Source organism: Onychomys torridus, chromosome 4 (genome assembly GCF_903995425.1).
Source record: "Onychomys torridus chromosome 4, mOncTor1.1, whole genome shotgun sequence".
Taxonomy (NCBI): Eukaryota; Metazoa; Chordata; class Mammalia; order Rodentia; family Cricetidae; genus Onychomys; species Onychomys torridus.
Genome location: NC_050446.1, coordinates 5970700 through 5997479, shown reverse-complemented (window position 1 = coordinate 5997479; position 26780 = coordinate 5970700). Strand labels below are relative to the sequence as shown.

At 52.2% G+C, this 26780-nt stretch overlaps 2 protein-coding genes and 1 non-coding gene across 7 annotated transcripts in view; 2 read left to right on the top strand and 1 right to left on the bottom strand.

Moving 5' to 3' along the window:
* The window catches only part of Lrsam1 (leucine rich repeat and sterile alpha motif containing 1), a 47816-nt gene that overhangs the window by 19255 nt on the left and 1781 nt on the right, over positions 1–26780 (bottom strand). For 2 of the 5 annotated variants that reach the window (XM_036183552.1, XM_036183556.1), the window contains exons 1-15: positions 22754–23050; positions 22244–22469; positions 20794–20887; positions 19318–19374; positions 18477–18521; positions 17225–17302; positions 14790–14858; positions 13882–13966; positions 13034–13155; positions 11118–11208; positions 9035–9165; positions 5195–5224; positions 4958–5080; positions 4485–4624; positions 3577–3621 (exon numbers count right to left, since the gene is read on the bottom strand). In XM_036183552.1, coding sequence (XP_036039445.1) covers positions 3577–3621; positions 4485–4624; positions 4958–5080; positions 5195–5224; positions 9035–9165; positions 11118–11208; positions 13034–13155; positions 13882–13966; positions 14790–14858; positions 17225–17302; positions 18477–18521; positions 19318–19374; positions 20794–20865 — 1088 coding nt within the window. In that variant the 5' untranslated portion in view covers positions 20866–20887; positions 22244–22469; positions 22754–23050. Of the gene's footprint in view, positions 1–3576; positions 3622–4484; positions 4625–4957; positions 5081–5194; positions 5225–9034; positions 9166–11117; positions 11209–13033; positions 13156–13881; positions 13967–14789; positions 14859–17224; positions 17303–18476; positions 18522–19317; positions 19375–20793; positions 20888–22243; positions 22470–22753; positions 23051–26780 lie in introns of those variants that run through there. The other 3 variants (XM_036183551.1, XM_036183555.1, XM_036183553.1) reach the window with 2 other exon arrangements.
* Positions 22894–25400, top strand: Rpl12 (ribosomal protein L12). Its single transcript, XM_036183557.1, has 7 exons — positions 22894–23031; positions 23267–23340; positions 23877–23975; positions 24231–24312; positions 24695–24781; positions 25098–25210; positions 25352–25400. Exons 1-7 carry the CDS (start codon positions 22995–22997, stop codon positions 25355–25357), a joined length of 498 nt encoding a protein of 165 aa, XP_036039450.1. The 5' UTR covers positions 22894–22994; the 3' UTR covers positions 25358–25400.
* On the top strand, positions 24480–24606 carry LOC118583284. Its single transcript, XR_004944870.1, has one exon. It is a non-coding gene; the product is annotated as a small nucleolar RNA SNORA65 (small nucleolar RNA).

The window sequence follows — 26780 nt, the reverse complement described above, 5'->3', positions numbered from 1 at the left end:
AGGCCTGGATCCTTCGAGAGGCTCCAACTGGTGCCACCTGATACGGGGCTGTCCTCTGGGCCTGGCCTAGCCCAGCACCAGACATGGTCTGTAGTAGCGGCAGAATGGATGGCGTCACCAGCTCCACTGAGCTAGCCTCCACAGCCACACAGCTGGCCTGGGCAGGGCAGACCCCAGGAGCATTCTGAAGACCTCCTGTAGTGAGGTGGCTGGGGAGGGGAGGTTCCCAGGACGGCTCAGAAAGACTGCTATGTGGAGGCGCGGGAGAATCAGGAAAGAGTCACAGTAGACACCTGGGGGGGAAGGGAGGGGAGGGAAGGGGGAGGGGAGGGGGGAGGGGGAGGGGAGGGGAGGGGGAGAGGAGGGGAGGGGAGGGGGAGGGGAGGGGGGAGGGGAGGGGGAGGGGAGGGGAGGGAGGGGGAAGGGGAGGGGGAGGGAGGGGGAAGGGGAGGGGGGAGGGGAGGGGAGGGAGGGGAGGAGGAGGGGAGGGGGGAGGGAGGGGAAGGGGGAGGGGGAGGGGAGGGGGAGGAAGGGGAGGAGGAGGGGAGGGGGGGAGGGGAGGGGGAGGGGAGGGGAGGGAGGAGGGGAGGGGGAGGGAGGAGAGGGGAGGGGGAAGGGGAGGGGGGGGGAAGGGGAGGGGAGGGGGGAGGGGAGGGGAGGGAGGGGGGAGGGGGGGAGGGGAAGGGGAGGAGGAGGGGGAGAAGGGGAGGGGAGGGGAGGGGGGAGGGGAGGGGGAGGGAGGAGGAGGGGAGGGGGGGAGGGGAGGGGAGGGATGAGGAGGGGAGGGGGGAGGGGAGGGGAGGGGAGGAGGAGTGGAGGGGCTGTGAAGGGGAGGGGGAGGGGGGGGGGAGGGGAGGGGGAAGGGAGGGGAGGGGGGGGGGAGGGAGCGGGAGAGGGGAGGGGGGGAGGGGAGGGGGAGGGGGAGGGGGGAGGGGCGATGGTGCCAGCTCTTCTCACCGTCATTTGTCTTGGTGTCTTTCTTCTCTTTTCTTTCGGACAGGCCTCACTATATAGCCTAGGCTAGCCTGGAACTTCCTATGTAGACCAGGTTACTCTTGAGCTTGTGATCCTGAGTGCTAGGATTACAGACATGCACCACCACACTTGTGTGTGTGCATGTGCATGCACATGAGCGCGCGTGCGTGTGTGTGTGTGTGTGTGTGTGTGTGTGTGTGTGTGTGCATGCACATGAGCGTGTGTGTGTGTGTGTGTGTGTGTGTGCGTGTATTGTTTGTGGAGGCCAAGGGTCAATGCTGCATGTCTCCCTCTGGAGCTTTACAGATTCCTGTTTCTACATGCCCCCCCCCCCCCCCTGCAATGGTGGGATGCATCCCCACACTTGGGTTTTATGCAGAGGCTAAGGATGGTCTGAACTCAGACCCTCATCCTGTGTGGGAAGCTCTCTACTGAGCCATCTCTCAGTCCCTTTCTGGTAGGAGTACTCACTAGGCAGAAGCTGGCCTTGAACTCCGGATCCTTCTGAACTCCCACTTCACTTCCCTACCACTAGAATGACAGCTGCACGCCAACCGTGACCTATGACTTTCTCTGATGACCAATGCCTCAAAGTGGCCAACTTGGTAAATCCCAAGACAGAAAACAGAGGCCACCACCCGCCCTTCCTGTCTGCCACAGACGCCCAGCTCAACCCTGGGGATGGGCCCCGTTGCTTTCCACATGCAAAACATCTAAGGGCTATGCTGTGTGCTGTGGAATAATCCTCTTGTACACTGTAAAGATTTGTCACTCGAATTGGTTAATGGAGTGCTGACTGGCTGGTAGCTGGGCAGGAAGTTAGGTGGGAAGTCAAACTGAGAATGCTGGGTAGAAGGAGGGTGGAGTCAAGGAGTCGCCAGCCAGATGCAGAGGAAGCAGGATGAGAACACTGCACTGAGAAAAGGTACCAAGTCACATGGCTAAACAGATAGGAATTATGGGTTAATGTAAGTGTAAGGGCTAGTTAGAAATAAGTCTGAGCTACCAGCCGAGCATTTATAATTAATAGTAATAGGCCTCCGAGTCAATGCCTTGGGAAGTGGCTGTGGATATTTGGGAGTTGCTGCGGGGACAGAAACTTCTGCCTACAGCTGTGTCCACTCTGCTCTGATGCTGCCCACTTCTAGCAATGAGGGATACAGTTGGTCCTCATATCTGTAGGTTCTGTCTGCAGGTCCAAACCAACTGCTGATCAATAATACTTGGAAAAATCTTGTGTCTATACTGGTATGAATGTGTTTTCCCCTGCGATCTCCTAAGCAATGGAGCAGAGTTGCTATTTGCATAGCATCTACATTGTATGAGTATCACGAAGCATGTAGAGCAGACAGGGAAATGTATGAGACTCTAGGCCAGTTGTTCCCACCCTTTGTAACACTGTGACCCTTTAATACAGTTCCACATGTTGTGGTGATCCCCAACCATAAAATTATTTTTGTTGCTACTTCATAGCTGTATCTCTGCTACAGTTATGAATCAGAATGTAAATATCTGTGTTTTCTGGTGGTCTTAGGTGACCCCTGTTGAAAGGGTCATTAAATTCCTTGTCAGTTGAGAACTACTGCTCTGGGCAAATATTTTACTTTATTTAAGGGACTTGAGCAGCTGTGGTTTGGGGGCCAGAAGTATCATATTCCTTTTTATTTTTACAAATGTGGATTCAAAAAATTTTTATTCATTTATTTCCAGTTTAGGACAGGGTCTGTCTATGTAGCTCTGGGTGTTCTGAAGCTCACTCTGTAGACCAGACTGGCCGACAACTCACAGAGATCCGCCTGCCTCTGCCTCCTGAGTGCTGGGATGAAAGGTGTGCACCACCACACCTGGACTAAATGATGTGAATGTTGAAACATATTTTATAGCCGAAATACAGACGGGCATTATAGATCCATCTTTCTTCTTTCATATTTCTCAGTTTTTCTCGAGAGTGTACATTTATTTTAAGAAACTAAAAGGAGGGCTGGAGAGATGGCTCAGAAGTTAAGAGCACTGGCTGCTCTTCCAGAGGTTTTGAGTTCAATTCCCTGCAACCACATGGTGGCTCACACCATATATAATGAGATCTGGTGCCCTCTTCTGGAGTGAAGAAATACATGCCACCAGAACACTGTATACATAATAAATAAATTTAAAAAAAAAGAAAAGAAACTAAAAGAAGAGCTATTATTGCCAGGTGTTGGTGGCGCACACCTTTAATCCCAGCACTGTGGAGGCAGAGCCAGGCGGATCTCTGTGAGTTCGAGGCCAGCCTGGGCTACAGAGTGAGTTCCAGGAAAGGTGCAAAGCTACACAGAGAAACCCTGTCTCAACCCCCGCCCCCCAAAAAAAAGCTATTATTAACTAGATGCCAAGAGGTAATTCTCCTAGAGCACCAGGGAGACTTCCCAGTACAAGGGAGGAGCCTATGCCTCCCTTTCCCCAGAGCTGTGAATGCCCCAGGGTGTCTGCTCCTCAGAGCTGTGAGCACACCCTAGGGTATTCATTCCCCAGAGCCGTGAGCGCCCTAGGCTGCCATGTCCCCCAGAGCCGTGAGGGCCCCTGGGAACTGTCTCTAGACACTGGTTCTAGAGGCTCGCTCACCTCTCATTCTCCAGTGACTTCAGAATCTCAGAACTCTTCTTCTGCCTGTGGGAAAAACCAGAGATGGGCCCTGTGAGCACCAGCGATGCAGCTTCTACCCAAGTTGCCCACCTCACCACACTGGCTGAGCCCCCTACCCAGGAGCTGTTCTCAGGCTGTGAAGCCCTCTAAGGCTCTCCTGTGACAGGAGAGTCAAAGTACTTCTTAGGCGGCTGGATAAAGTAGTGCACACCTTTAATCCCAGCACTTGGGAGGCTGAGGCCAGCGATCTCTGAGTTTGAAGCCAACCTGGTCTACAGAACGAGTTCCAGGACAGCCAGGGCTACACAGAGAAACTTGTCTTGGAAAACACCCAAAGTGTAGGAACACAGAGCGCCTGGCCCAGAAGCACCAGCCTAGCGTCTCTTTCCTGCACTCACTCCCTTTGTCACTGACAGATGACAGAAGAAAGAGGACCCAAGGCAGGGAAGAAGGAAGCAGGGCTAGTGGAGCATATGGCTATAGCCAGTTTCTAGAATCTTCCTGTGGTGGACCCCTAACTAGATGTTTCAGACTTGAGATTTCTACTTGGCTCCTTTCTCTCTAACCCCATCGTGAATGGCTCTTGGTAGTTCCTATGTAAGACAGTTTGTTACCTACGGGGTGAGAGGCTGCCCTCAGGACACAGGCTACTTGGAAGCCAAATGCAGGAGCAGGCTGTGATTTTCACCTGCTAACATGTGGAAGGGAAATGGGCCTGGGGAGAAGTGCAGTCAACAGTCGTGTGACAGAGCCCTGGTCTGTGATCCCCAGGGCAGGCTCTGCAAATCAGAACACCTGAACTGCTGTCCTTGGGTCCTGGCAGAGGAATGCTTGGGCAGGGGGAGACTGTCCTGCCTCGGAGGGCGTCTGGGGCTGGCCAGACTGACCTCTGATTGTCCTGCAGGAGTCTCTGGATGCGGCTGGCAATGCTCTGCTCGGTCTGTTTCAGCTGCTCCCGCAGCTGCTGCCGTTCGGCATCCAGGCAGCGCTGGCGCTCACTCAGGCCCTGCTCTAGCCGTGTCTGCTCCTGCAGCGGGGAGGCACAGGGACCCCAGATGCAGGCACAGTCGGGGTTTGACTGGAGGAAGGGCAGTGGAGTTCCTATCTCACTTTCTACATGCCCTCTGTGACCGTGGGCTCGTCCCTCCCTCCCCACTAGGCCTGAGTGTCCACTGTACCCACAGAGGCCAGCCAGGGTGGAAGACTTCCATTCCTGCTTCCAGGAGGTTGTGGGACAGCTAATCCCCTGCTCTGCCACTTCCTGGGGCACAGGCCGGCTGGTGTGTGGCCACTCCCCGGGGCACAGGCCGGCTGGTGTGGCCACTCCCCGGGGCACAGGCCGGCTGATGTGGTCACTCACCTGCTTGACTGACTGCAGGATCTCATCCTTGTGACTGTAGCTCTGCTGCAGCAGCTCGGCATGCTCTCGCTGCCCGAGGTCCAGGCGCCGCTCAAACTCCAGCTTCTCCAGCATCTTCTGCTCCTGTGGGGACAAGCTGCCTGCCTTCTATGTCTAAAGCAAGCCAGGAGGAAGCTGTCCCCCAAGTCTCTGAGGAGTTGTGATCTTCCAGAGGGAAAGTGGCAGGAAGGACCTTACCTTTCGCTTCTCATAGTCGGAGAACCGGTTCTGGGGAGAGAAGAGCCAGAGGTGAGGAGAGGAGAGGGCGGTGGCTGTGGTTCCCTCTGCATACCCTGGCCTGCCTGGCCTGCTTCACTGGGACGAGGATATGGAAGGATGAGATACAGGGGCCTGGAGGCTGCAGAGTGAGAACCAGTGTATGCTTGACACCATGGGAAGGAAGGAGTCCTCCAGAATAGCTCTGGAAGGCAGTGCTGGGCTCATGAAAGAGCAAAACAGGCCATCTACCTCCTGGATATCTGTGTAACACACCACAGCACCCAACTCTGGCCACCCAACCCTCCGAAAGCACAAAGGTGCTGTGCAGGTTTCTGGAGAATTATTAGAGAGACAGTGGATACAAACTGAGATGCGGCCCAACAGGCATGGACACTACAGATGCTTCCAAGTAGAAAGGCCTGAGCCTCCTGCTTAGTCCTCCTCCTCCAATTTCCACTAACTGCTTAAAAAGACAGGTTACAGAGGCATTCTCATCAACAATGGCAAAGGGGTGAGACTCCCCGGAAGACTGAAGGCGCCCTGCAGGCAGCTGGAGTTCCCACTCACAGCCAGCCGTCAGATCTGCTCTGTGAGCCGGGGTGAGAGCAGAGACCAGCAGAGACAGCTCCTGCCTGCTCCGGTAGCAGATGTATCTAGATAACTGTGGCAAACTTTGCTGAGCCTCTAGGGACCTCAGGTGCCTGTCTGCTGCTGGTGCTGACCTGTGTGCCCATTTGCCCCTTTCACTAGACCTGAGTCACGGGCTGTCCTAGCCAGTGAGGGGCATATGATCAGGAAGGGGTGCAGGTATCAATACAGACACACTCCTGCCTCTCCGAAACTCCGCCAAGCGGGAGTGGGGAGGTGGGTGGGGGTGGACTGTAACCAAAACATTTAGCACACAACCCATTATTCAAAAAGCACTGGTGAGTGCTCCTGGGCAATGTGAAGGATACTGAGAGCCCGGAGCTGGTTTAACCTACTCTGGTGATGCTACTCGCTTGCTCACAAGACACAAGCCTTAACTGAGAACCAGGGCCAGTCAGATGGCTCAGCAGGTAGAGGCTATTTTCAGCAAGCCTGATGACCCCATGATCCCTAGGACCTGCAGGGTGGTGGGAAAGTGCAGGGAACCAAGGAGCTGGCTTGGCCTGGCCACCTTGAAGGCGGGTGTCTTGGGTTTATCAGGCTAGAGTCTGTGGCTCCTGGGGCACAACGATCCTTCCAGTTCCTGAGACCGATGCACTCCCCAGGCAGTGAAGTGTTCAGACCACTTTGTGTTTCTCTGTATGCTCCCTTAGCAGTCAAGGGAACAGGGAAGCTTGACAGGACACTTGGTCTTAGACATTCATCTTGTGTGCCCTGTATGACTTGCAAACTTCACTGTGTCCTGGCAACTATAACTGTATTGATCCTGACAATTGCCATTATATTCTGTTTCTATAAAGGTATAAAAAGTCTGAGTGGGGGCTGGAGAGATGGCTCAAAGGTTAAAAGCACTAGCTGCTCTTCCAGAGGTCATGAGTTCAATTCCCAGCAACCACATGGTGGCTCACAACCATTTGTAATGAGATCTGGTGCCCTCTTCTGGCCTGCAGACAGAACACTGTATACATAATAAAAAAACCTTAAAAAAAAAGTCTCTCAATAAAACTGTCACAGCCTCAATTGTGCTGTGGCTCCTCCAACCGGCCTGGTTGAATTCCTGATGGCCGTATCAGGTGACCTTGGCTGGTAAGTAAGTGCAGCCTGTACAGCAGAGGACCGACTCCTGAGGCTTGGCCTCTGGTTTTTATGTGCACTCTTTCTCCTCCACGAAATAAATACAATAAAAAAATCTTAGAATAAATCGAGAGGCTGGAGAGACGGCTCAGCAGCAGCAAAGCTTCACACAGGCATGACAGCCCTGTCAATTAGGATCCATGAAAGAGCAGATAACGCCAAAGTTGCCCTCAGACCCCCACATGCATGCACATACACTAAACCTGTGCACATGTGCACACATATGCACACACACATATTCATGAGCACACATATGTGCACACCATTTCACTTACACGCATGTACACACTCACCCTGTGCACACATATGCATGCACACATGCACATTCATGGGCACAGGTACATGCACACAATTTCACACTCACATGTATGCACCACATGCACACATATGCATGCATTAGCACACACTGTTGTGGAATATTATTTTAAGGTGTGTGTATGTTACATTCATTTATGCTGTGGAACCTTTGTTTAATGATGCAAAGATGTGCTGCGTTCTTTTATGTTGTATTTGTTTAACTCTGTGAAGCTGTGTTACTGTGCCCGTCTAAAACACCTGATGGTCTAATAAACAGTCAATAGCAAAGCAGGAGAAAGGATAGGAGGGGCTGGCAGGCAAAGAGGATACACAGAAGGAGAAATCTGGGAAGAGAAGATGAAGGATCGAGAAAAGAAAGGGCCAGCTACGCAGCCACACATGGAATAAGAAGGAAAGAGAAGGTATACAGAAATAGAGAAAGGTAAAATCCTAGAGGCAAAAGGTAGATGGGATAACTTAAGAAAAGCTGGCTAGAAATAAGCCAAGTTAAGGCCAGACATTTCTAAGTAATAATAAGTCTCCATGTGTGTTTTTATTTGGTAGCTATGTGGTGGACCTCCCAAAAGAGCAAAGAGCCAAAAAAGTAGGAAGGAACATGGTTTGTTCAGGGAACAGAGGAGACCTGGACACCTGATGTGGTGAGTTGGCGGCCTGGGACAGCTGTGGTAGTTGAGTCTGTGGGTTTGAAAGAGGAATCTGCAGCTACAGCTCTAAACACCTCCTATGCCAGCAGCCCTCAATACCTGCACAGGTACAGCCATGCAGCAGCCCTCAAGACCTGCACAAGTACAGCCATGCAGCCCTCAAGACCTGCACAGGTACAGCCATGCAGCCCTCATTACCTACACAAGTACAGCCATGTAGCCTTCAATACCTGCACAGGTACAGCCATGCAGCCCTCATTACCTGCACAGGTACAGCCATGCAGCCCTCAATACCTGCGCAGGTACAGCCATGCAGCAGCCCTCAAGACCTGCACAGGTACAGCCATGCAGCAGCCCTCAAGACCTGCACAGGTACAGCCATGCAGCCCTCAATACCTGCACAGGTACAGCCATGCAGCCCTCATTACCTGCACAGGTACAGCCACGCAGCCCTCAATACCTGCGCAGGTACACCCATGCAGCAGCCCTCAAGACCTGCACAGGTACAGCCATGCAGCAGCCCTCAAGACCTGCACAGGTACAGCCATGCAGCAGCCCTCAATACCTGCACAAGTACAGCCATGTAGCCCTCAATACCTGCACAGGTACAGCCATGCAGCCCTCAAGACCTGCACAGATACAGCCGTGCAGCAGCCCTCATTACCTGCACAGGTACAGCCGTGCAGCCCTCATTACCTGCACAGGTACAGCCATGCAGCAGCCCTCAATACCTGCACAGGTATAGCCATGCAGCCCTCATTACCTGCACAGGTACAGCCATGCAGCCCTCATTACCTGCACAGGTACAGCTATGCAGCCCTCAATACCTGCACAGGTACAGCCATGCAGCCCTCAATACCTGCACAGGTACAGCCGTGCAGCCCTCATTACCTACACAGGTACAGCCATGCAGCCCTCAATACCTGCGCAGGTATAGCCATGCAGCCGCCCTCATTACCTGCACAGGTACAGCTGTGCAGCAGCCCTCAATACCTGCACAGGTACAGCCATGCAGCCCTCAATACCTGCACAGGTACAGCCGTGTAGTCACGCCTCCGCTGCCAGTTCCTCTTACCTGCCATTCAGCCTCCTCCCTGGAGAATCTGTTTATGGGTCCATCGGGGCTGTCCTGGGAGTTCTCAGCTCCATCTTGCTCCAGGACTGGCAGTAGGTACTGAGAAGGGGGGTAATACTCCAGTCCTGACTCTATGGAAGAAGGGGCACAGGCTGGCCAGAAGCACCCCAGCGGCTTGCTCCTGCCACCCTCCTCTTTCCTCCTCGCTGGCTCAGCCCACCCTCATCTCCCAGGGCTGGGCCTCACTGCTGTCTAATAAGTATTGCTCAGTGTCAGGCCTGGTGACGTAGGCTTGTGATCCCAGCTACTCAGAAACCAGGGTAACTGTAAGTTCTGAGCCTGCCAGGGCTACAGAGAAAGTCCAAGGCCTGTCTGAGCAACTCAGCAAGACCCTGTCTCAAAATGAAAACAGAGAAAGGACTGGGATGCATGAGTGCAGAGCCCTTGCTCCGTGAGGCCCCAGTTCAACCCCTAGGGAGGAAAATACAGGTCATATTTGAGTTCTGTAGTCAGCATATGCAAATTCACTGCTTTATTTTTATGTCTGTTGTTTAAATGAAAATGAGAGAATCTTAAAACATTACTTTGGTATTGAGAGCCTCGGTAGGTAGCCTAGGCTGGCCTCAAATTCACAATCTTCCTGCTTCTGGTTCCCCAGGTGTTAAAATTTTAGGTGATATTACTCTACCCAGAAAATATTTTTTCCTTTATTTTAGCAGCTGGGAACTGAAGCCAGGGCCTCATGTGTACTAGACAAGTGCTCTGTCCCAGCCTGAAGCCCATGTAAAGGCAAACACACCCTTACAAGCCAGGGCAGTGCTGGCTCAGAATGCAGTACTGCCAGGCGCAGGCATACCTCCACTGTGCCTGGCTTCTCTCCCTCCACTCTCTGGCAGAGACTCCCAGCTTGCTGTATGCAGTTTGTTCTTTAAGCTGTGTGGTACTCACATGTGAGTAGGAAATAGTTCAGTCTCCTACTGGTTACACTGTTAGGGAGCAACTGGCTTCTCCTTCTGATGGGCAAACACCTAGTCAAGGAACTGACTGAGTTGTAGACCTGAATGTTCAGCTCAAACAGATCCGGTTAACATCCAAAGCAGGAGAGGGGGAGACAGACAGGGTCTTGCTCCACAGCTCAGGCTAACTTTGAACTCACTATGTAACCCAGGCTGAATAACCCTGCCTCAGCTTTCCAAGTACTCAGTACCATACTCAGCTATAATTTATATTACATCATAATATAATACTATATATCTGTTTCTACCTCTGGAGTGCTAGGATTATGGGTCTGTGCTACTACACATACATTATGTAGTACTGGGGCTCCAACTTTAGGGCTTTGTGTTTATCAGGCCAGCACAGAACTGCACATCTGCTTCCCAAGCCTCTCTTGAGACAGACCGTCAGGTGCTATAGCCTGGCCTTGAACTAGAGCTGGTTTTTCCTGCAGCCCCAGGCCATCGGATCCGGGACCAGCTGCATATTGAAAAGATCCTTCAATTCGGTTTGTACCACATCATGAATAATTCAGATGACCAGAGGCTTGCTCTGAGGATGCCATGGGTGACAGGAACCATAGCTGACAACAGCTGCTCCCTCAAGTGCCCAGGCCACCGGGGTGTCCTCTAGGTGGCCCCAGGACATGCCTAGCCTGTCCTTATTCCAGTTCCTTCTCACTTTACCATGTGAGACCAGGTCTCTTGCTGGGCCATGCCCTACCCTTCCTCCTGGGCCTCCAGCACTCCACCACACTGGCCCTCTCTCCACAGTACTTCCTCTAGGTCTCTCAGCACTTGCCTCCTCTGCTAGAAACACACTGTCTCTTCTCCTGGCCCAGCTCCCCGTGAGGTGTCAGCCATGCTGCTTTCTCAGACAGGCCTTCACCAGCCCTAACCTAAGGCAGATGCCTGACCCTAATCTTTCCTGAGCTCAGCCTGGGTGTGATCCTTCACTGTACCTCACTGCCCTCACTGGACCCTGACCTCTGACCAGGCAGACTGCACAGCTGGTCTCAGCTGTCCCCAGCCTGGTGGCAGGGGATGACCACAGGATGTGGGGAGAAGCAGGGGTGGCCGGCCTTTACCTTTGCAAAGGAACTGCTGCAGGGCGGCAGTGCCAGCAGCACACACCTCTGGAGGGGGGTAGACCATGGACAAGGCATCGAGGCTCAGCGTCTGTGGACAGAGAACCCCCTTTACTGTGTACCCCACTTCACTGCCCGGCACTTGGTTTTGTTACTAACTTGGGTGCTTACAGTCTCTTCTGTCTACTAGGAGCACCCAGGGAGCAGTGAAGGCCAGATCTGAAGAGCATTAATCCCACCTGGTGACATCAGTCCACTGTGGTGGTGGCTTGAGTGTGCTCTCCGCCACACTGCCCAGTATGGTGGCTGGAAGTCACATGTGGCCATTTACATTTCTTGAGTTGTATGTGCATGCCTGGGTGTACATGCATGTGTGTATGTGTGGAGGGCCAGGGGATAACCCTGAGTGTTGTTCATGAGGAACCATTTACTTTGATTTTTGAGATCATCTCTCACTGGCCTGGAACTGGGTAAACTGGCTAGGTTAGCTGGCTGGCAAGGCCCAGGGACCTGCTGTCTCTGCCCTTAGGGGTAGGACTGCAGGTGCCTGGCTCTAGGGCCCAAGTTCAGGTCCTGGGCCAGCACTTCCCCCAATGAGTTACTGCCCCAGCCCAAATGGTTTTCTTGAGACGAGATCTTGCTATGTGCTCCAGGCTGCATGGGAACCTGTGATTCTCCTGCTTCTGCCTCCCGAGTGTCAAGATTACAGGCACACTGTCACAAGCTGCCTTCATTCAGTTTTAATTAGTTACGGTTACCTGGGCTGCATGAACTGCACATCAGCTTGGTAGCCACCAGTTCTTGGTGGCCGCACAGATGACAGCATTTCTGTTACCTGCAGGAGGAGTCTGTCTCTTGGGACGCTCAGCCTGGCTTTAAACCCCAGCACAGTCACTTAGCTGTGCTGGGCTGTGACGACCTCAGTGTCACATGGGACAGCCTGGAATGGAGCAGCACACAATATGGCCTTGTAGACAATACCTGTGCTCTCACTCTGAGAAAAGGCCTGTGCACATCTGTAATCTCTGTAGGTGGAGGCAGGAGGATCAAAAGTTCAAGGCCATCCTTAGCTGCACAGTAGCCAGCCTGGACTACAGGAGACTTTATCGCAAAAACCACAAAAGTGCGTGCTAGAGCAGCACAAGCCACCCTGTCATGACCAAGAGCCCACTGTCCCCGGTAGGCCACCTGGTGCTGGCTCCTGCGGTGGGCTGAGCTGTGTCCCCACCTACACCCTGAAGTCCTAACCCCTGGACTCCAGAATGTGACTACATTTAGAGCCAGGCTGACCCTAGTCCAATCCGACCGGTGTCCTTTCAGAAAGAGGATATGTGACACAGATATGCAGAGACAGGCCGGGCTTGGGAAGGACAGGCCACCTGCAGAGAGGAGCCTCAAAAGGAACCAACCCTGTCCGTCAGCAGTGGGCTCTTGGCTTCTCATCAGACTGTGAGGACGCAAACTCCTTTGGTGTGAGCCGCCTGGTGTGGGGAACGTCCTTATTCACCCTGAGGTGACGCACATGGGGTCCCAGGACACACTCACCCCCCTATGTTCTGATGAGTTTCCACACTGAAGTCCAGATCTCCACATCGCCCCTGCTCTATTCCCAGCTTCCCAAGCTCCAGGTAGATTTCTGGCCTTATTTTCTGTCCATAGCCCATTCCATCTTGCTTATGTCTGTCTTTGTCCTATCCTCTCCACTGGACACCCCCATTTCCATGGTTATGTCCCAAATCTCACTGCTCCTCAAAGTCTGGCTTCAAGGCCACAGAGTGGGGAACTTCTGGATTCACCTGTCCTCTGTCACTTTGGACACTTTATGCCCTCCCACTTCCATGACAGCAGCAAAGTCACAGCATGACAAGCAGTCACACGTCAGTCTCTCCGTGAGCACAGGAGAGAATGCCCCTCACCTCCAGCGTCCGCACATGAGCCAGCGTCTGTGGCAGTCTCCGAACCTCATTTTCACTGATGTCAAGGGTGCGCAGGCTTCGCAGCTCTCCCAGAGCATCAGGAAGCTCCTTCAGCTTGTTGTCTGCAGGGACCCAGGCAGCAAACTCAGTGCCCCAAAGCCTGCTGCCACCTCCTGACACCCGAGGGTGTGGGACGTGGTGCGGGAGGCTCTTTCACTACTTAGCTGAGCAACTCAGGCCATCTGCCCCCCATCCCTGTCCAGCTTCTCCTCTGTAATAGAGCACCACTACTTCCCATCAGCCACACGAAGGGCTGAGCCTCTGCTGAGGGGCCAGGGGCTGCAAGAGCGAGATGAAGAGCCTGGCCAGAGTGAGGCAAGCCCTCTTTGGAGGATGAGGATACTAAGCTGGTATCTTGGCTAACCACTACCTCACTGCAGGGGAGAGGGTCCCGATCAGGCCACAGCTCTGAGCCTGCCTTAGGGACTTACCAGGCCAGCCACATGCATGGCCAGCCTTACTCACTGAATGCCCCAAGCCACCCAGAATCACTGCAGTGACACTTCCTTCTGTCTTACCTGTTAGGCCACTCTCTTCCCGTCACTTAGCTTACCACTCACTACACTCTGCCTTCTGCCCTACAAGTCTCTGATTCTGGGGGTCAGGGCTCTTTAAACACACTGCCTCTGGTTCGTGACCAGAGACAGGCTAGCTAGCTGGAGGTCAATCTGGCTTATGGCATGACCATCACACTCGGTGGCTCCCAAGGACAGCCCCCTGTGGAGGCCGAAAGGACAAGCTGGCCTGATCCTGGAGCTGCTGACATGGACTGGGCTTGGTGGCTCCACCTTTCACATTGAGGGTCTGGAGCTGCAGCAGGTTCCCAATAGAGCGGGGGAGATGCGTCAGCTGATTCTTTTCCACGTTCAGTACCTAAGAAAGAAAACAATGACTCAAGGAGCCCACAGGACAACAGTGAGTGTCTGTGTGCTCAGCCCCGCGTCATACAGGCACTGAATGTACCTGCCTTGATCTTGTCCTATAGCCATGACAGGGAGGTATAGATTGTTATGGTCGCATCTAAGAGATGAGAAAACTGAGACTTACAGAGGTCGTGTGTCCAGGAGAGCCAGGCCAGGCCCCTGGACACCCTCCCCCACCCTTGAGGTTTCACCATCTATACTCACTGCAGAATGCCCAGGAATTGCATGAACCAATGTGGAGGCAGAAAGGCTGCCAGGGGCCCAGTGAGGCAGGGAGGGTTAGGATCTGGCTATCTACTGTTGCGCAATGGGGAGGTAGAGCCTAGGGCTAGCCCCGAGTAAAGCACTCAGCCAGTGCAGGGCAGCCACAGACAAAGCATCAGGACGCCAGGAGAGTAAAGAATTTGTCCTTTTAAAACGATACACTAAAACTTATGCACCACCTGCATGCAGCGCCGTGGAAGCCACAGGAGTGCATCAATCCCTGAAACTGGAGTTACAGAAAGTTGTGAGCTGCCATGTAGGTGCTGGGAACCTAACCAGGGTCCTTTTCAAGAGCAGCCAATGCTCTTCACCACTGAGGCATCTCTACAGTCCATGGGATCTGTCTTTAAGATGGAGACCCACTGGGTGTTGGGCTTTTGAGGGGAGGGGTTAGAGCTGTGAAGCCATGAAATACCATGAAGAACAAGCCAAGTCCTGGTCGAGGCTCACAGCCAGGCTGCAGTGGGGAAGGCGCAGCCTGGGTCCACTGGTGACTCCTAGGGCCTTACCTGTAGGACTGTCAGCTGCCCCATGTCATCAGGAAGGGCTGTCAGCTGGTTGTCATGGAGATCCAGAACCTACAGAACAAACATATCGGTCAGGCCCCAGACTCCAGAGCAGCTGGGAGATGACAAGGCCATCCCATGCCCCAGTAATAACATGGCAACCTATAGTAGGAAATCTGTCACTGTATCTAGGGTAAACATCAGAATGAACCAGCTGTTTTCTGCAAGTACTTAGACCCTGAAGAAATCAATGTAGAAAACAGTGGTCGTTTTCTGTTATCTATAGAGTTGTTTCTCTGAAGGACCTTCACAGCCTTTGCATGACTTTAGTCACGTGACGGCCCTGGCACCCCGGGAACGTCTTGCATTACTGAGTACTGCAAACAGCGTATACTAAGGACAGAAAATGGAAGGGTGAGGTGTTCCTTCCAGAAATGGAGATTAGACCTGGATTTTGGTCTCAGGAACTTGTGTTACTCTAAAAACAACTTTTGTGTGACTGTCAAGAAATCAGCTTCTGCATGGCTGTTCCTCTCTGCTGCCTGCCAGGCCTGCTTTCAGCCTGCAGTGACCTCTGATCTTCCCGCAGGACTCACATGCCACAGCACCCTTCCTCCTGCCCACTGTTCAGCATCCTGTCTCACAGTCTTTTTTGTCTTGGTTTAGTTTTTGGGGAGTGTTTCTCTACATAGTCCTGGCTGTATGGGAACTTACTCCGCAGACCAGTCTGGCCTACAGATATCCACCTGCCTTTGCCTCCTGAGTGCTGGGACTGAAGGTGTGCACCACCATGCCCAACTGTATTTTTTTGAGACAAGGTCTCACACTATGTAGTCCCAGCTGGCCTTGAACTTACAGAGCTCTGCCTGCGTCTGCTGGGACTACAGGTGTATGCCAGCACATGCAGCTCCATCAGCTCTGCATCTCATATTCTTGTTTTTCTTTCTCTTCCAGGGATTAGAGACAGGCTCTTACAATGTAGCCCAGGCTAGGTCAATTCTCTTGCCTCAGCCTCTTTGCCAATGCTCAGGATAGCAGATATGTGCAGATATATCATGTCTGGCTTAAGTGGTCTCTTTTCACTGAATACAAAAATTATGCCGGGTGGTGGTGGCACACGCCTTTAATCCCAGCACTTGGGAGGCAGAGGCAGGCAGATCTCTGTGAGTTTGAGGCTAGCCTGGTCTACAGAGTGAGTTCCAGGAAAGGCACAAAGCTACACAGAGAAACCCTGTCTTGAAAAACCAAAAAAAAAAAAAAAAAAAAAGCCAGCTGGCTAGCTTATGGGCTGGAGAGATGGCTCAGAGGTTAAAACCACCGACTGCTCTTCTGGAGGTCCTGAGTTCAATTCCCAGCAACCACATGGTAGCTCACAACCATCTGCAATGAGATCTGGCACCTTCTTCTATATACATAATAAATAAATAAATCTTTAAAAAAAAATTATGCATGGGCTGGGGTGTGACTCAGTGGCAGAGCAAGTAATCAATATGTGTATGTGTGAGGGCTGGGTATATTGATTTCCAACACACACACAATAAATAAACACAAAGAAAACAACAACAAAGCATAGAGTAGGGTGGAGAGATGGTCAGCAGTTAAAAGCAGCTCTTGCAGAGGACCCAAGTTTGGTTCCCAGCACCCACACTGCCCAGCACCCACACTGGACAGCTCACAACAGCCCATAATGCCAGCTCCAGGAGACCCGATGCCCTCTTCTGGCTTGCTTAGGCATGCACATGGTGCATGGAATACACACAGGCAAACAATCATACACAGAAAATAAAAACAAATAAACCTCTTAAAGCACTGAGCACTATGTGTGGTGGCATCTACCTTTAATTCCAAGACTCGTGATAGAGGGAGATAGATCTCTGTGAGGCCAGGGTAAAGATGGACTACACAGCCTGCTTTTGGCCAGCTAGGACTGCATAGTTAGCCCCCATCTAAAAAAGAATCACCACGGAGCAGAGCTATTCCAGCCTCACCTGTCGGAGCTAAGGATGCAGTCCTGGGAGGGCGTGCAGGATTTCAGTCCCACCTTACCAGTTCACCACGTAGCACAGCCCGGGCTGACACTACACTCTGTTATGACTCTGCCGTGTCCTGGAGGGATCCACCCAGGTCACTGAGGTATCAAATGCAATCACCTCTCTGGATGGCCCTCCTGCTCCCCCGTTAGGGTCATCATGTCCATCCTTTCCGCTGACTGGGCTTAGGACCAGCTGGAGTGGAACCCTCGGAGGGCAGGTGCTGGGGCTGGGTTTCTTTACCAACAACACACAGGAGTGCTGAGAACACTATGCTGTTCAGACACCACAGTGACCATCCTGTGAGGACCATTTGGCATATTTTAACAGAGAAGTCCCCAGGAGGGTGTGGAGGCTCAGCTGTCAGCTAGAACACAGAGTCCCCAATGCCTAGCGAGGGCCCAGTACCTTGATGGTGGCAAGGCTTGAGAGGCTGCAGGATTTGGGAAGCAGGGAGGTGAGATGGTTTGTATGTATGATCAACACCTGTGAGAAAAAGAGGAGAGAAATATCAGGTCCCTGATGAGCAGCAGGCAGGGAAGGCTGAGGGTGAGGTAAGTGGCTTGGCCCCAGCACAGGGTGGCCATGCTGTGTTCCACGCATCCACCAGACCCACAATGGGGGAGGCTGTTACAATCATGGGCACTTCTGAGCCCGACTCAGATGGCTGCAAGGTCCAAGATTCCCCGGGGGTGGGGGAGTTTGGGAGGTCTAATTCTACCTTCTAGTCTGAGAGGGAGGCAGCTATCATGAGCCCTTCCTGGCTCTAATGTTTCCTGGAAAATAGAGTAACCAAGTGCCTTCTCCAAGAGCTGCTATTTAACAAGCCGCCCGGTCATTAGTGTTTAGCCAGACTATCATGTGGTCCACTCCTCAGACTGTGTCAGCCACAGCTATTTTTGTCAGACATTAACTCCCGCCTCGACTATGCTATTGGCAGGGAACATGTTTTACCTTCTGTGTCCAGAGCTAACGGTGTGGGCGTACCTACCTATATGCACAGCCTGGAACCACCTTCTGAAAACACTTTCAGCCCCTTCTAACTGAGGGGTGGCCAGAGTGCACTGAGTGTCCTTTCCATTAAGGACGGGGGGAGGTAATAATGCATGGCTGGTAGACCCCTCTCTCCAGCACTCATTCAAGTCACAGTATCAAGAGATAGCTATGAATGTTTTCTTCCGTCCACAGATGAAGGAACTGGTGTGTGGGCTGGAGCTGGCTCTGCAGTTAGGAGCACTGACTGCTCTTCCAGAGCACCCAGGTTTGATTCCCAGCACCCACATGGCAGCTCACAGCTGTCTGTAACTCCAGTTCTAAAGAATCTGATGGGCTTCTGGTCTCCCTAGGCAACATACACACGCGATGCAAAAACACATGCAAACGAACTATCCATTCACATAAAACACTGAAAGTTAATAAACGAAACATAGATGTGAGCGTGTAAAGAAGCTAAGTCCAAAGCTAGTAAATGCCAAGGCCAGGAGTGGCTCAGGGTCCAACCCCAGAGCCTGCTCTCCCAATTGTGACAACCTCTCCTGCAGGCCAAAAGGGTGAGGGCCAGAGAGAAGGAAGATGGCTGTGTGAAGTTCCTCTAAGTCCCATGTGGTTTCCTCCCAGCAGACACTCAGCTAGTAAGTTTCTGAACAATGACTCTGCTCACCTTTTTCTGCAGAACTTTGCACGTTGCAAAAGCCCCAAATGGAATCTAAGACAAGACAAAGAAGGGTCAGAGCCTTTTCACTTGCCACTGCCCCGGGAACAGTGCTTAGCCAGGGGAGGCTGGGGAAAAACAGAGCTGGCAATCAGCCTGCCCTAGCCTCCCTACTCTGGGGTTTCAGGAACTGTTAGAGGGTAGAGTCCTCTCTCCCAGCACCCCAGGAATCTATAGTGTACTTTCCCTTCTTCCCATACTGGGGAGTGAACCTAGGGCATCTTGCATGTTAGACAAACTCTATCACTGAGTTTTATCCCCAGACTTCCCTGCCTTTCCCCAGGGTTTTACTATGTAGCCCAGACTGACCTCAGACTCATGAGCCTCCCTACCTCTGCCTCCTTAATGAAATGCTGGGAGTACAGGTGTGCTCTACTACACCTGGCTCATTTTTGAACTAGGCCCTGACTTTTGGAGACTATGATGAGGTCAAAAGATCATCTCAATTCTTTCGGACAAGATCACAATGTAAGGAACACCTCTTACCTAGTTCATCTGGCTGCGTCTGTGTGCGCACACTCTATGCAGGCCAGAGGCTGACGTCGAGTGTCTCATTCCCCGCCTTGTGTTTTTGAGAGTCTCTCACTGAACTTAGCGCTCACTGACTCAGCTAGGGCGGTTGGCTAGCGAGCCCCAGGGGACTCATGTCCTCATGCTTAGAAGGCAAGTGCTTCACTGGTGGGCCCATCCACCCGCCTTCACTCTCGCCGTTTTCAAAGTCTCAGTCTACACTTGTTTTCCTCAAGGACACAGGACAGATTAATTCAGGCTTTATACACCCTCACTTTACCTCAGAGAGTTCACATTTAGAGATGTCGAGAATGTCATCTGCCCCAGCTTCTTTTGCCTGAGGTGAAAAATACATTTTTAAGTTAAATTGTTTTTTGAAACAGGGTCTCATGTAGCTTCAAACTCGTAGACATGTAGACAAAGCTGGCCTCCAACTCCTGATCCCCCTTCTTGCACCCCCCAAGAATTAGCTCCCTGAACAGGTAAGGTGGGGGTAGGTGGGTGGGTGGGGGGAGACAGAATGGCTTTTTAAAAAGTCTTAAAGTCTCCTGGTGTGGTGGCTCACACCTTTAATCCCAGCACTCAGGAGGCAGAGACAAGTGGACCTCTGAGTTTGAGGCCAGCCTGGTCTACCCCCACCCCCATCCCCGAAAAAAAACTTCAAGTCCTGTGTGTTTACAAAATCTATTGATTCTGTGAGCATTTCATATTCATGGTATTAGCCTCTTAAAATCCGTGGTAACTTGTTTGGCTTTGTTTTCAGCCTTGAAAGTTCTTTAAAAGAAACAAACAAACACTTTTTAATGATTTGTTTATTCTTATTTTTATTTATTTATTTATTTATTTATTTATTTATTTATTTATTTAGGATTTATTTATTTGCTATGTATACAGCATGTTTGACTGCAGGCCAGAAGAGGGTACCAGATCTCATTACAGGTGGTTGTGAGCCACCATGTGGTTGCTGGGAATTGAACTCAGGACCTCTGGAAGAGCAGTCAGTGCTCTTAACCTCTGAGCCATCTCTCCAGTCCTATTCTTATTTTATGTGCATTGGTGTTCTGCCTGTATGTATGTCTGTATGAAGACATCAGATCCCCTAGAAATGGAGTTACAGATAGTTATAAGGGGCCAAATGGGTACTGGGAATTGAGCCCCGGTCCTCTGGAAGAGCGCCAGTGTTCTTAACTGCTGAACTCTCTCTCCAGCCCCTGTTTTTGGTTGCTCTTGGCAATGCCTTCCTCAACTCCTGCTCTTTTATCTGCCCTTCGTGGCTGTGCTGGATACTGGTGATACAAGTACAGCTGGTTTTCACGCTATAGCTCACGCCGGCCTGGAACTGACTATGTAGCCCTGGCTAGCCTTGAACCTGTGCCAATCTTCTCGCCTTGGACTCCTAAGTGCTGGGATTACAGGCGTGAGCCATGTAACCTGGGAACCGTGTCCAGTTCCCAAAATTAAAAAAAAAATACTCAGGCAAAACACACTTGTGGAATGGAGAGAATAAGAAAGGAGATGCAGGTGTAAGGAGCTGGAAGGGACCACAGCCAAGCCATAGCCAGCATTTACTGGTCCGTTTGGCAGGTGGCCCAGTGACCCTTTGAGGTCCAGCAGGGAAAGAAACCACACACACTAGGTAGGCCTGTGAGGAAGGGCACTCCCAGGGTGGGAAGGCACAGGGAAGGAGCAAGCACCCGGAGACATTTCAGGGGGCAGAGGAGGAACGTGGGAGTGAGAGACAATACACCTGCCTTACCAGACACATCTGGTACTCCAGGCGCTTCCGAGCCTCCTCACTGGGTTTCCGCTTCCGAAAGAAGAGGGGCATCCTCCTGTGTGAGTTCTGGACACTGGAGGCAGGAGAGGGAAGTCAGCCCCGGAACATGATACTGCAGACGGCAGCTCAGGGATGCAGGCAGCTGGCCGTGAGTGCCCTGCGGGCTGGGCTGCCTGACGCATTCAGTCGGGCCCTGAGCCCACACGGTAGTGCCCAACATTTTGCTCTTTGTTGATGATGCCATAAACACAGAATATGGTGGAAAGAACATAAACACAGGCCAGGTGCCCTGCGTTTCAGCTCCTTTGCTGTTGACTCTCTGGGAGGCGCTGACATCACCTCCCAGTGCTAAGTTATTTTCCAGGGAGGAGTCTCCCAGGTGCCTTCCAAGGATGTTCTCTGAGGACCCTTGACAGACTCAGCTGATGAAGCTATCAGAGCGGCACCAGCAAACCCAAACTGGAAGTAGCCACGACTCAGGGGAAAGTCAACCATGCCAAGACTAAAGAGATCCATACGTTAAATAAAGATTAGAATGCAGCCTTGAGGCACCGTCCCACCCCTGAAGCTATCATTCACTTAATTGGCACGACTGTCCTGTGGGGAATATGACGCTTATTAAGTCCAGTGATCTGGCTACACGACCCAGATTACAGAAAAGCCAACCTGTTCAAACCCTGATGCTGCGCAATGTGGCAGCCCCCTGCATTTCTCAGTTCAGCAAAGTTAACGATTCTGTCCTGATCTCAGAAGCTGGGTGCCCACAGCCAGCTCAGAATCTGGAACTTCCAGTGCTGAATGAGGGCCAGCAACAGGAAGGAAGCCATCACCTGGAGGAAGTGTGTAGCTGACATCCAAGATACCAGCTGTGCCACTTTGGGTCACCACACAGAGCCTGTTTCCTCAAATGTGATATGGAGTAATGTTGCCAACAGTGGGTTCTGTGGGACTCAGTGATGCATGCATGCCAGGCCTGTGCCACAGAATCTGATACAGAGTGCACCACACAGGACAAATAGATTCAGGAACTATTACAGGTGCCAGGAGAAAGGGCTAGAGGAGTCTTGCAGTTGAAGACACACCCTGGGTCCTTAGAGATTTCAGATCTCCATTCCTGGGTGTGGGCTGTCAGGGGAGGTCGTCAGGCCTGCAAAGCCAGCTCACCTGCTGGCACTCCTGAAGAATGATGTAAAACAGTCCTGATGGGTGACTTACCTTCTGCTCGCTAATGAATGACTAGCTCTCCCCCATCCCTATCCTCCAAGGGAAATCCTACTCAATGACTATCCCCCACCCTCCACCCCAAGTCCTCTGCCCTAGTCATTCTCAACATGGGCTCTTTCAAATCTGGTTTGAACCTCCCTGATGGTGTAGCTTGGTTGGGAGAACCACACCCATCCTTCCCTGGCAGAGCTGGCCAGTGGCTGACCTGGCTTTGTGGAGGTCCTTCACTGATGTTCCGATTTTGGGGTGGACCTCAAGGTAGGCCAATCACTCTGAAGGCTTGGTCATATATGCAGACCATAGGCACCAGGAAGGCCAGCTGGAGTCGGGTCTCCTTCCAACATAGGAAGTTAGGACCGAAACTCTGAATCTCATAAAATCATGCAGCTCAGGATGACAAAGTCTTGCGACTCTAGAAACCTTTCAAAGAACTGCAGAATTAAGAATCGTGATTTGGACCCGAATAGTTTGCTTGGATAACTAACATGCACACACCGCAAATGGGTAAGCCGGGTACTAGGGCAGCACTGGTACTGGGGTCCTGCAAGCCTGGCGAGGATTCCTTAGTGGAGGGGCGGGGCCCTGAGACTCCAGAGTCACCCTCGTCAGGAACGTAGCGTCCATCAGGAGCCAGGGCCTCTGGGCAGCCCTTCTACTCTGACTGCCCCCGGGAAAGGCGCTCCGAACATCCACCCCTTCCGAATCCCTAGCTCACCCATGAACACGGCTCTCCAGTCCTCTGCCGCAAACGCCTGCCCACAAAAAACAGGGCGGCGAGGGTGTCGCCCCGACACGGGGCGGAGCCAGCGGTTATCGCGAGAGCCGAGCTTTTCTGCCTATATCCGGCGTGGGCGGGGAGACGGCCTTCTTTTCGGCTTTCGGCTCGGAGCAGGCTACGGTGCAACTTCCTTCGGTCGTCCCGAATCCGGGTTCATCCGACACCAGCCGCCTCCACCATGCCGCCCAAGTTCGACCCCAACGAGATCAAAGTCGGTGCGTGCCCTCGCCGCGGCCGGGCTGCCGGGGGACGGGCCTGGCTCCGGGCCTGGCTCCGGGCCTGGCTCCGGGCCTGGCGGGTCTCCCTGGGCCTCGGCGTCCTCGTGTGTAGATGGGGAGGGAGTGCCGACGCTCTTGCAGCCTGTGCGCCTTAGGGTAAGGCCTGGCCCCGGAGGTCTGCGGCCCGCGACCCGGCGCGCCCCGCCGAAGGTCTGATTCTGCTTTTTCTCAGTGTACCTGAGGTGCACCGGAGGTGAGGTCGGCGCCACGTCCGCCTTGGCCCCCAAGATCGGCCCCCTGGGTCTGGTAAGTCGGCGCTGCCGAGAGCCGTGGATGTGTGTACTTAACGTGAGAGCAGACTGCGTGTGTTTGCCTGTGGAGGTCAAGGCACCACGTGCCTGATGAGGGCGAGCTACCATGCGAGTGCTGGGACTCGAACCCGGGTCCTCCAGCCCCGTTTTGACTTGTTCATAACACTTGTAAAGGAAAGTTGATAACAGGGGCTATGGGCTCGTGCCACCGCACAGTTGTGGCAGTCATAGGGCTTGGCCGAGCCATCTTGCAGGCTCTTGCCCATGGATTCTAGGAGGTAGAGGAAGCTCAAACGGTACCATGTGCTTGGTGGACAGGAAGTAGTGTTAGGTGGAGCAGTGGAGTCAGTGAGTGGCTGGTCAATCCCTCTCGCCAGCCTATGCGCTGTTAAGGTCGCACCCTCCTAGTAACGTGAGAGGCTAGCAGCGAAGCGCCGTAGGTGATCCATTGCTTTTATGTTTAGTGTTGAGGAAGGGTGTGCCTTCAGCTTTGGGCTCGTGGTCATTAATTTAATGCCATTATTTCCACAGTCTCCAAAAAAAGTTGGTGATGACATTGCCAAGGCAACCGGAGACTGGAAAGGCCTGAGGATCACAGTGAAGCTGACCATTCAGAACAGACAGGCCCAGGTATTCCTTTGTGGGGGGTCGGGAGGTTGGGGTGGCAGCCCTTGGGCAGTCATGGGATCTCGCTGTTCTGGAAGGTAGGAGCCAGGGTGCTGCAGGGTTCCACGTGTGGTGCGTAGGCATTAAACTTAAGTGGTCAGGCTCAGCAGGAAATGTCATTTCCCACTGAGAAGTCTTGCTAGCCCCGTTAGCATGTTTTGGTGGCAGTACTGGTGTTGGAGGATTCCTGCACTGTGCTCATTAACTTACCTCCTGCAGATTGAGGTGGTGCCCTCTGCCTCTGCCCTGATCATCAAAGCCCTCAAGGAGCCACCAAGAGACAGAAAGAAGCAGAAGAACAGTGAGTCGATTTGCACTCCGGGGTTCCCCTCCAGTGTTTGCTGCTTGGGATTCAGTTACCTCTGATGATCCTTGGGTCAGAATGGGCTGCCTTCAGGCCATTTGTCCTGTGACTCATCCTCTGGGTGTAGAAATAACCCTGGGGAGGACTTGGTTCCTCCCTAGCCACCCGCCACTGCACCTGACCAGCACTGTTGGCTGGTGCAATCCAGTGGTGAGCTGACAGCAAGCCCAGCTTAGGAAACAGGGTTGTCCTCCATGTGGATGACTCTGTGCCGAAAGCGTGGGGACAGCCCAGAAATGGGGAAAACGAAATCATGGGATCTTGTCTTGATTGACCTAAAGCTTTTAAAACGCAAAACCACCCTGTGTCTTTCCTGCAGTAAAACACAGTGGAAACATCACTTTTGATGAGATTGTCAACATTGCCCGACAGATGCGACACCGGTCTTTAGCCAGAGAACTTTCTGGTAAGAGCAAGTTATTTTCACTGAACGGCTGTTGAAGGCCCAACCAAGATTGGGATGCACTTTTCTGAGACAGGGTTTCTCTGTGTAGTCCTGGCTGTCTTGGAATTAGCTATGTAAACCAGACTGGCTTTGAACTCAAATCTGCCTGCCTCTGCCCCCCAAGTGCTGGGATTAAATGGGTGCGCCCAGCAGGGTGCACATAGCACATTTAAACATCACGGAAACCCATGGAGCCGTGTTTTTTTACTTTGCTCCTCAATCCAAGAGTTGTAAGGAAGGGACTGAGTCTCTGCTAAGGCCACTGTTGTTAATATAGGGACTATTAAAGAGATCCTGGGTACTGCACAGTCTGTGGGCTGCAATGTGGACGGGCGCCATCCTCATGACATCATTGACGACATCAACAGTGGTGTGGTGGAATGCCCAGCTGTAAGTGACTTTGCATGATTTCCCTTTGTTATGGTGGGGGCAGCTGGGCCTTTGTTGCCTCTGGTAACATCCTTAGAGGGTGAAAGTTCTTTGTAATGTATATTCCCCTTTGTGATTGAGAATTTTTCTCTTTTTCCACAGAGTTAAGAACAAGAGAGAACATTTCAATAAAAGCCCATCTACCTGATAACCAGTGGCCTGGCTGTTTTTGGGCGGGGAGTGTTTCTCTTTGGGATGTTCAGTATGGCCGTGGTAGTAGAATATGGAGTCCTGGTGTAGCTCTAGACAGGCTCAGAAGAGCTAGGAAGGAAAGGGCCCGTTTCTGTGGGTGTGGTTAGGCTGTCAGCAAGACTTGCTCTAGTTTACATACCGGCCAGTTTCCCTTCCAAGTACTCCTTTCCATCAACCCCCCCCTTCTCTTCCACTCCCGGCTCCACTCAAAGGGGGCAGGCCTCCTATGGGCTTGAGGTAAAGTAAAGCTTGGCACCTCAAATTGAGGCAGGACCAGAACTCCCCACCTTGGGTCAAACCTGGGCAAGGTGGTATCTAGTGTGGGGTACAGGTTCCCAAAAGCCAGCTAAGTTTCTTTGTTACAAAAGACAGTACAGCAAGGCATCTGAGAAAGCACTACACCTGGACCACAACCATGCAGTGTGGGGTTCAGGGTGACTTTTCCATTTCATGAGTCTTTCTCCCCAATGAACACAAATTATGTTTGTATTTAGAGGAAGAAAAGATCCAATGCAACTTGAATTAAAACACTGCATAGATGACTTGGTAGCACATGTATTTTTGCAGTTGACTAGAATTTGATTTCCAGCATCTACAAGCTTGTTCACAACCACGCCAAATCCCAAGGATACCAAGTGTGCTTACTGTACACGCCCATGCTGGCAGCAGTCTACAAAGAAGAATCCAGCCGCCCTAGGGGAAGGGAAGGTGCTGGGAGAAATGGATAAAGCCTGTCTGCTGCCTGTGGAGTCACCTGTGTTGACCATGAGTGGGGAGGCTCAGGTGACATGGCCCCTGGGTGCTAGGACTGTGGTCAGCTTTTGCCATTTCCCCACTCTGGTGTAGAAAGGATTCTGGTGTTGGTAGGTAAAGAGCACTGGCTGCTCCTCCAGAGGACCTGGTTTCAATTCCCAGCACTAGTTTCAGGAAACCTGACATACATGCAAATAAAACATGCTGGGCAGTGGTGGCTCATGCCTTTGATCCCAGCACTCAGGAGGCAGAGCCAGGAGGATCTCTTGAGTTCAAAGCCAGCCTGCTCCCAGTGTCCAATGCTGGGGATCAGTGTGCAAATCATACATCAGTGAAAGGGGGGGATTGTCTTGTAAAAGTCTAAGGTGGTTTTTTTTTTAAGTTTTTATTTTAGCTTTTTGAGACAGTTTCTATGTATATAGCTCTAGTTATGGGACACTAGACTAGGCTGGCCTTGAATTCAGATCTGCCTGAACTAGGACCTCTCTGCTGGTCTTAGGACTTTATGGGTAAATCGGTTGGTATACAAGGCCTTCCATGTAGATGGGTTTAGAAATGGGGTGTATTTAGTTCTCTGGGGAAAGTG